General features: G+C 37.6%; 1 protein-coding gene across 2 annotated transcripts in view; it reads right to left on the minus strand.

Annotated features, from left to right (window-relative positions):
* Nucleotides 1–8573, minus strand: part of LOC145671200 (putative phospholipid-transporting ATPase IIB) — a 252247-nt gene extending 243674 nt beyond the window's left edge. For both annotated transcript variants that reach the window (XM_081740065.1, XM_081740057.1), the window contains exon 1: nt 8178–8573. In XM_081740065.1, coding sequence (XP_081596191.1) covers nt 8178–8264 — 87 coding nt within the window. In that variant the 5' untranslated portion in view covers nt 8265–8573. The remainder of the gene's footprint in view (nt 1–8177) is intronic.
* Between the last annotated feature and the right edge of the window lie 1860 nt (nt 8574–10433).

Below are 10433 nucleotides of genomic sequence, written 5' to 3' on the forward strand. Positions count from 1 at the left end.
ACTATGTATGTTATAATAACATTAAAAGACACGGGCACACGCTAATTGTCATGCAGAGTTTAGAGTAAAACATTCATTTCTAAGGTTGTAATCTTGATCCGATTGGAATATACTCACAAATATATCCAATCATCTAATCTCATCATTTTTTTTTATTTTTTATTTTTTTTTATTTTTTTTATTTTATTTTATTTTTTTTAATGTTGTGTAATTTTCGTATTTTGCAGCTTTCGGCTCTTCCTTGAATCCTTGGTGACCGAAGTCAAAATCAAAAACAAAAATTTAAATATTACGTAAATATACGAAACATAAACCTATCTTTGTAAATGTAGGTTTTTATGTACCCTAAGGACAATTTTAAATATTATTAAGAAGAGGAAGGGAAACTGGTTGGGACATTGGCTAAAAAGGAACTGTTATCATGAGGGACGTGCTAGAGGGTATGGTGGTAGGAAAAAGAGGGAGAGGGCGGACACTACAATTAATGGACGATATCAAAACAGAAAAATCGTACGTGAAGACGAAGAATTTATGGAGCATGGAAGCTTCTCAGTTGCAGCAAGTGACCTGCCAATAATGGCAGAATACAGATGATGATGGTGATGATAGCTTAATATCAAGAAAATATGTTCTCGACAAGCGATATTTCAACAACACATACATTATACAATATGTTACTGTACAGCTATTCTTAGATACAGCAAATATTGTTTCTATTTATTTTCTATATATATATATATATTTTACTGCCTTTTCTTCTACTGTTAATCTCCGTGACCAAGGCTACATGGAAGAGCCGAACGTTAGAAAGTAGAGAAATTAACGGACAAGGAAAGTTATAAATTTCCAAAATTACCCCTCAGTCTTCTAATACCAAAGGCAATAACAAATCAGCCACACCATACACAAAAGACAGTATAAGAGGCCACAAATTGATGCACTGCCACATATATCACACATTTACTGTCCATTATCACAAAATAATAATAAATACAGAAGCGACTGTACATGAAATACAACGCATTACTTACAGTAATACTACAGCAAAAGCACCACATAACAATCAAAAGCGAAATGAATAGTACTCTGCAAATTCAAGAGCTATTTTGAATGCTTTCTTACAGCTTGTATTGACTCAGTATTTACAGTACGAAAGAGACGAGAAAGGTGGAGTATAAAATGTTTGAAGGAACAACTAGTAACCACTTTTCGTGGCTTTCGATTCCTTTATTGCTGATTATTTCACTGGTATCATTTCTACAATCAATTCTGCAGTTATACTTCATCATAGGGGGATTTTAAATTGTGAGGAGTGTTTGTGCATAGTAAGGGACACGGTACTCTAGTGGTTAGAACGTTGGACTCACGTCCGCGTGATCGCGGGTTCGATTCCTGGCCGGTATTTCCCAATTTTCAGCGTCCATCCAATGTCATGAGGCAAACTGGGGAGTCACGTGAATAGACTGAAATAGTGATGTCGACATTTACCATGGTGATCGGCAAGTTTTTTTTTTTTTTTTCTATACAAACACGTGAAGCGAATGGTGTATTTTAAAGTCTAGTACAAATAAGGGCAACGGTTGTAAATTTATTTACAATTATAAAATGTTTTAACGACTAATAAAATTGGTAGGAACGAGAAGAGATTTAGAACGTAGAAATACGTTTAGGAAACTACAAATAATTTTTTTTTAAAAATCATAAAGAAAGACTAATATCTTAGGAACTTATTTTTAGTCATCGCATTTCTAAATGATAAGGTAGAAATCAAATAATTAATGTAAAAGTCAGTATCATGTGATCCACCTTAAGAAACAATTATACACAGTATGAACTCCGTAATGTGCAGATTGACAAACTGTCAGCACAAGGAAAACTGTAAAAATATACGATTTCTTAAGAGATTTTTTCTTTTAGAACAATGTTAATTCTATTGGGACATTTACTTATCTTATGTCCACTCTTGAAAATGGAAATCTGCAATATTACAAAAGAAAGGGGAAAAAGCAATTTTTGGAAATTTTAAATTCGATTCATCAGTGGATGGATATAGGTTCTTTTCTTATATTCTCTATCAACATTAAAAAAAAAAAAAAAAAAAAAAAAAAAAAAGCCTTTAGAAGCAGTACAACAAGAAAACATCTAAACGGCGTGACAAACACCTTGGCATTTGAAGGCGGCGCTCCAAGTTCCCTTTAAATTCTGCTAGCAAATGAGAGGCCAGCGGTATTGCCACGTTTATTTTCCACACATCCACGTCTATCCCCTGTCACCTGATCGCGCTGTAGTTTGTCTGCTTAGCCAAAGCCACACCCCTTTACCACTTGGCAACGTCGCATCAGAGCTTGCGTTTGATTCGTTTAGCTGAAATGCCAAGATGTTTGTCACAGGCTTTAATTATGAATAGTTCAGCATATATTCTAAAGAACTTTTAAACATTAATCCTGTATACGTATGCAATGTTATGACACTTATTTTAATGAATCAAAAATTTTCCAGAATTATTCATGGTTAATACTTGATTATGAACAAGATGAGTACATTTGTTTCCTCTTTTTCTCTTTCTATATCTTTGTTTTTTAGATTCATTGATTAGAAATATTTAAAAAAGAAACATAAATATTTCATTCACTCCAATGTTTGCAATTCCGAAATATTTCATCACTGTTTTCGCTTTGCATTTAGGTTCTTTAGGTATTTAAGCTACTTGTTGTTTAGAAAATAAAACGGCGATCACCATGGCAACGAAAAGGATGTGACGTCACACTATTACAGTCTATAAAAGACGTGACGGCCACTAGGTCTTGAATGTACCTGATGCGCCTGTTACGGACAGGGCGTCGCAGCACGCTAACCACGTGTTCGCCGCTTGCCTGGACGTAGTTCAGCCGGTCGCTGACAGATGGCGCTGGAGTACGCTTAGGCCCAAAAAATGGGCTGTTGTGCCAAGTGGTTTGTTTGGTGTTCGCCGCTTGCCTGGACATAGTACAGCCAGTCGCTGACAGATGGTGCTGGAGTACGCTTAGGCCCAAAAAATGGGCTGTTGTGCCAAGTGGTTTGTTTGGTGTTCGCCGCTTGCCTGGACGTAGTTCAGCCGGTCGCTGACAGATGGTGCTGGAGTACGCTTAGGCCCAAAAAATGGGCTGTTGTGCCAAGTGGTTTGTTTGGTGTTCGCCGCTTGCCTGGACGTAGTTCAGCCGGTCGCTGACAGATGGTGCTGGAGTACGCTTAGGCCCAAAAAATGGGCTGTTGTGCCAAGTGGTTTGTTTGGTGTTCGCCGCTTGCCTGGACGTAGTTCAGCCGGTCGCTGACAGATGGTGCTGGAGTACGCTTAGGCCCAAAAAATGGGCTGTTGTGCCAAGTGGTTTGTTTGGTGTTCGCCGCTTGCCTGGACGTAGTTCAGCCGGTCGCTGACAGATGGTGCTGGAGTACGCTTAGGCCCAAAAAATGGGCTGTTGTGCCAAGTGGTTTGTTTGGTGTTCGCCGCTTGCCTGGACGTAGTTCAGCCGGTCGCTGACAGATGGTGCTGGAGTACGCTTAGGCCCAAAAAATGGGCTGTTGTGCCAAGTGGTTTGTTTGGTGTTCGCCGCTTGCCTGGACGTAGTTCAGCCGGTCGCTGACAGATGGTGCTGGAGTACGCTTAGGCCCAAAAAATGGGCTGTTGTGCCAAGTGGTTTGTTTGGTGTTCGCCGCTTGCCTGGACGTAGTTCAGCCGGTCGCTGACAGATGGTGCTGGAGTACGCTTAGGCCCAAAAAATGGGCTGTTGTGCCAAGTGGTTTGTTTGGTGTTCGCCGCTTGCCTGGACGTAGTTCAGCCGGTCGCTGACAGATGGTGCTGGAGTACGCTTAGGCCCAAAAAATGGGCTGTTGTGCCAAGTGGTTTGTTTGGTGTTCGCCGCTTGCCTGGACGTAGTTCAGCCGGTCGCTGACAGATGGTGCTGGAGTACGCTTAGGCCCAAAAAATGGGCTGTTGTGCCAAGTGGTTTGTTTGGTCTCTTTGTTTATGCATAGTTATGGCTTGTATATACAAGGTGAGCCTGAAAAGAGTGTACAAACTCTAGGAAGTGATTTGTGATATCAAAAGAAGACAAAAATAGTATTCTTGTATGTTGTCGAATTCCGTGTCGTGTACGAGTGACAGCAGAGCCAACTTGGAATCGAAACTTTGAATCTTGACAATTGAAGTGAAACAGAAAGGTACACAGCGTACACGACGCGGAATTCGAACACATGTAAGAGGACTTTTTATCTTCTTTTGATGTTACGAATCACCTCACGAAATATTTGTACAACTTTCTGTTCCGTTCCAATTGTCACGATTCAAATTTCGATTCCAAGTTGGCACCCCTGTCACTCTTATACGATGCGGAATTCGACAATATGCAAGGACTTTTTTGTTTTCTTTTGATGTCACGAATCACCTGCCGTAAATTGTGCACATCTTTCAGGTTCACCCTGTATTGTTTCTAATTATGTATAACTACCATTTTCAATTATATAAATATTCAACCATAGAGAAATTAGTGTAACATAATATGGGATATTTGCTTCATTTATTATATATAATGCAATTTTAGTCAGATTTTTTTTAAGTTGGCGTTAGGAAAGATGACAAGGGAAAAAGTTGAAAACAGTACTTTATTAGTTATACTTTTCTACTAATGTTCCTCGGACAATTTTTCGTCTAATATTTGATCTGTATTACCGTACAAAATGTTCAAGTTATATACGGTACTGGGGTCTCGGATTCGATCCCAGCTCGCACCGTGTGGGCTTTGTGGTGGACAAACGCCGTGCTCGTGGGTTTTCTCGGGGTTCTCCCGTTTCCTCCCACTTTCTTCATTCCACCATTTCATTCATTTCTCATCATCACCGTCTCCTTTAGCCTAACCGGCATATCCGTGGGACGTAAAACTTAAAAAAAAATCATTTCAATTTTATATACGGTACGTTATTGTTTCATCTAATGTGAAAAGAATCAATTCAATTGCTCTATCATTTCTTTGACAAGATAGGGGCGGAGGAAGCACGGCGTCACAGTGGTGGATCGTTCACCTCTAGTACGAGGTTTCCCTGGTTCGAACCTAGGTTATGTTAGTTTATGTTGGGCAACGTTGTGTCCGTTTGTTCTCTCGAGGGGTCTCCTGTTTCCTTCCACATTCTCATTCTATCATTTCTTCCATAGTCATTAATTATTCGCCTCCTTTAGCCTAAAGGGCATAATTGTGGAACACCACACCACACCACATTTCATTTTTTATTTTTTTATTTTCCATCTTTACACTACAAAATCACAAATATTTGTTTCCTCTTTACTTCTTCTATAATAACAACTTCAGCGCTTACCCCCTAGCGTCTTCTTTTGAGTATTTTAGAAGAATGAGTTTGGAATTTAAGATGTTAGGGAAAAAACGAAATATAAATATAGGATAATGCTCTAATCTAAATGCTAATAAACTAACTAACTAAACTAACTCTATGGCCTATGGAACACGGAGGTTCCATGCCGTGTTCACAAAAGCTCTCGACTGACTTCTATCCTTAGCCAACTGGATTCAGTTTCTACTTTGTATTCCTATCTCTGCGAGATCCATCTTAATATTGTCCTCCTATCTGCGCCTAGGTCTTCCTAATGGTCGTTTTCTGATTGGTCTTCCAGTCAAGACTTTGAAAGCGTTTCTACTTTCTTCCATTCTAACTACATGACCTGCCTACTTAAGCCTCCTAGACTTGATGACCCTAACAATGTTGGGTAAACCGTATAAATTGTGTAATTCCTCGTTATGAAGTTTACGCCATTCCCCATTCCCGTTCCTCTTGAGTCCGAATATTCGTCTCAGGATCTTGTTCTCAAATACTTTCAGCCTATTCTTCCCTCAGAGTCAGCGACCATGTTTCGCAACTATACAGAACAGGCATGATTATCGTTTTTTTTTTTTTTTTAAGCTTCAAATTCCTCGACAGAAATCGCGATGACAAGAGATTTCGAACCGAATCTAAATGCTAATAACATTTTTAAATAATGTTTGAATCTGTTTATACCTGTGGCAACCGAAGTCTTCCATATGATCATTAATATTTCGAGCACAGCTTAAATCATGATAGTAGTTATGACTAATATCATAAATTCAATATTCATCTAATATGATGGGTGATGCTGCTTTTTCTGACTTCAACTTCTGTATATCTTGACCAAAACTGGATCATTAAAGACGTAGATCTAGGTGTACATCAGGTATGATCTTGTAGTATGAGTATTTCATATATACAAGATAAGCAAATGTAGTCTTGCACATGGTAGCAGATACCTTGAAACCCTTTTGGAAACTTCAGGATAAACGGTCTTAGAATACAGCCAAAACTCTAATGACGGTAACTGAGGTAACCATATTTTGATCGTCGAATTAAAAGACAGCCTGATACGTTGTTGTTCTTCGACATAAACTAAATTCATATTCTAAGTCTATGAAAGAAATTTTCATTCAATCATTTATTATTCGGCAATGCGGGAAGTACAGACATAATTGAAATTTTAACAGGAAATTCAATCGGAAAACGACCATTAGGAAGACCTAGGCGCAGATGGGAAGACAACACGGGAAGATGGGATGGATCTTGCAGAAATAAGTATACAAATTATAAACATGATTTAGTTGGTTAAGTACAAAAATCAATGGAGAGCTTAAGTGAACGCGGTATTAAACCTCGGGATTTCATAGGCCACAGAGTGAGTGAGTTGTTAGGTTTTATTTATACCAATTATCTATATTCCAATAATTCGAAAAATGTTGAAACAAGGAAGATTTAGTTTCCCTTCCTTTATAAAAACTCAATACTCAATTCATATAGTATTGAAAAGGAAGCAATAGCGACTGAAGGCGAGTTAGTAGCCAAATTGATTACTTTATTACAACTCAATGGGGATGCGGCCAGTGTTCTCGAGCCCTGCCATAAATACTTCTTTACGTACATTTCGTAGTAACACCTTGGACTAAGCTAGGGGGCGTCCAAATAGCTTACAGAAATTTCATTTTCTTGATAACTCTCGAGAAATGCCCGAACTATTCATCCGGGGAGGATATGAATGCCATCATTAGAAATGGGTTAAGTTCCAAAGTTAGTCGTCCGTTTCTAGCAAAATTTTGAAAATTGACCGGGAAGAAATGAATAATTTGCTTGTTTGTATATAACGTAATTTGCTTGATAATGTATAACGAGAGCGAAAGTTGTTTATTTTTTTTTTTTTTCTACATAATCGGTTCTAAACATGGAACTATTTGGCAAGAGGAGGAAACTATTTGTCGCAAGGTTACTGCATGGTAGGATTGTGGGAATGTAATAAACATTTGTTTCGTAAAGATGGCGAGACACGCACCCCTGGATACGAGGTAACATTATTACATTTTGTGAAACAGTAAGGTGATAATCAGGAAAATTTATTAAAATTAAGTAAAAATCATGATTTAATAAATCTAAAAATAAATTGCAGAAAATGTCCTTAGTAAATAACTGTAAAGGAGTGTGGAGAAAATTATACTTTTCAATGTAACGGTAACATAATCAAAAGGGCAGCAAGGTTCTTGAAAGCAAGTCCCGCTTCCCATTTAGCTGTAATAAAGACAGAACATGCCCTGTGGGGCTCTAACCCGTATTCACTCGCTAACGCTGGCTCGGCAATACGGTGTGAACTAAATATTAAACTTTGATACAGAAAGGAACCAATTATTATGCTTTAGACAAAAACTAGGCGGACGACCAACTTCGGAATAAATGCCTTAGAAATAATGATTCATTCTACAGAGAATGATGATAAGTTGTAAATATAATGTAGTTAGACAGGAACAAAAGCTCTCTAGGTTAAAACCTAAAATTTTTCTTAAAACTCAGTGATTTTAAAAGAGTTAAGGAAAACATTTCAAGTACGGGGGCCAGAAACTACTTAGTAGAATTAGAGATAAAACTAAAACAGCTCTTGAATAAGATATAATCATACATTCACGGTATAAACAAAAGATTATTAGCCTTGTACTTAAATTGCACACTTAATTCATTGCTTAATTAATATTGCGCATTACAAACAGACACAGGAAGTGGACACACAAAACACAGATAACAAAAAAAAAAAAAGAGCGTGAGTAATTAACGAAAAAAAATACAAACATAATATTTACTAGTACCTGAAATCTACGTAGGATGCGTGGTTTCGATGTTAAGTTGAATAAACGGCGATTATTCTTACTGGACAAAATACCTCGCCTTGCCATGCTTATACAACCAAAAATAATTTAATAGCACAAAAAAAGAAACAAAACATGCAAACACTTCTGCCTTATCTATGCCAGAACCCGTCTTTATCTGACAAGTTCTCGCACCTAACAACTTTGAAGAAACATCCAATTTCACGTCACGTGTAGCTGGAATATCTACTACCTAATACAATACATTATCCTCTTCTGTCAGAGTCTACAAGATATGTTTTTCAAGTATAACAAGAGTCATTGTTATTTTCACAGGGATCGTGTGATTGCAGAAAGAAATATGCGTAGTGTTTCTGCTTCCCGAGTAACAAAACACGATCAAATTTCGACGCCCATCCACCATGTTGCCAGGTCTCAATGGGAAATTTTCAATACAGCCTGGTAAACCGACACTATCTTAGTAATTTAACAAATAAAGTCAAGATTTTATTTTCTTATTCAAATAGCTGAGAAACGTATTATTCATTAAAATAATTAATTATGTCTGCTCAATCTAATGTTCTTTGCTACGGTATCCAAAATATCTTTAGTATATCAATTAATGTTACTTTTTTAAAAAAAGATGCTTCGAATACTAAACAGAAGGTTGTATGGAAAAACAAAAGTTGAGGGAGAACAGTTCGGTGGAGAGGTAAGGGCACAAGAGATGCAATTGGACTATTCCGTGCAATCGGTGAAAGGTTTATAGAAAATGGGAAAGAGGTGTATGTTGTATTTATTGATCCAGAAAAGATTTTTTACCGTGTGAATTAAGAATTGTTGTAGTAGGTTCTAAAGAAAATTGGGATGAAATGGAAAGATTGAAGACTCATAAGAAACTTATATATGAACCAATAAGTGTTAGAATAGAGAAGAAAATAATAGAGAAGAGTACAATTGGAAGAGGGGTTCGAGAGGGATGCTGTCTCTCGCCAATATTATTTAATAAATATCTACAAGAGACAGTGAAAAAGATCCTACATGATGAAGATATTAGTAAACTTGAGGAAAGGATGTGAAAAATATGAAATGGAAATAAATGTTAAAAAGACAAAAACGATAACGATTGGAACGAAGTAGTCGGTGTGTAGAAGTAAGAGGAGAGAAAGTAGTATTGCTAGTGATGATATAAAGTGTGAACATAAAATAAAAGTAATGCAAAGAATGGCAAATAGTCCCTTTAGGAAAAACAAAAGTATATTTTGAGGAATCTTAAATAAAGAGTTGAGAAAAAGACTCACAAAATGCTTCATGCAGATAGTACTGTATGAGACAAAAACATGAATATTACATAAAAATCATGAGAAACAAAGTTGAAGCTTATGAAATGAAGAAAATATGAAATCTTTAAATTTTACGCCCCACCGATATGCCGGCTAGACTAAAGGAGACGGTGATGGTGAGAAATGAATGGAATGGTGGAATGAAGAAAGTGGAAGGAAACGGGAGAACCCCTAGGAAACCCACGCACACGGTGTTTGCCGATCACTAAGTTCACTTGGTGCGAGCTGAGATCGAACCAGGGACCCTATGGACCAGAGGTAAAAGCGCTACTACTGACCCACCGCGGCCCCAAGCTTACGAAATGGATGTGTAGAGAAAAATGGAGAGAATTTACTGGATCGAGCGGAAAACGAATGAGAGGGTGTTAAAAATGGTGGGGGAGAAAGGAACAATTTTAGATGTTATTGAGAAGAGGAAGAGAAACTGGTTGGGGCATTGGCTAAGAAGGAACTATATGTGCTACAGAGCATGGTGAGGGAAAGGAAGGGGGAACGAAGGAGGCTGCAATTCATTGACGATATGAAAACAGAAAAATCGTGAGTGAAGACGAAGAAGTTAGCTGAAGACCGTGTTTCATGGAAGACTCTCAGTTGCGGTAAGTGACCTGCCAATAATGGCAGAATATCTATAATAACGATCATGATAAATAATGTAAGATTTCTATGAATATGTAGTTTACTATTCTAAAGAAGATCCACCTTATGCAGAGTCGTTTTCATGAATGATTAGAGTCATACTAAAGATCTGACTACTGCAGGAAACATATGTTAGTCGAACTCTTTTGTATGACACTAATCTCGCTTCAGAACGACTCTGCATAAGGTCCAATGCCTCTGGGGTTATTTCACAACGGTTTGTAGCAATGCATCGCAAAATTTAGTTTGTGGTAATCGGAATAGCAGTTGTATATAT

This window comes from Thermobia domestica, chromosome 2 (assembly GCF_964235325.1).
Source record: "Thermobia domestica chromosome 2, izTheDome1.hap1.1, whole genome shotgun sequence".
NCBI classification, from domain to species: domain Eukaryota; kingdom Metazoa; phylum Arthropoda; class Insecta; order Zygentoma; family Lepismatidae; genus Thermobia; species Thermobia domestica.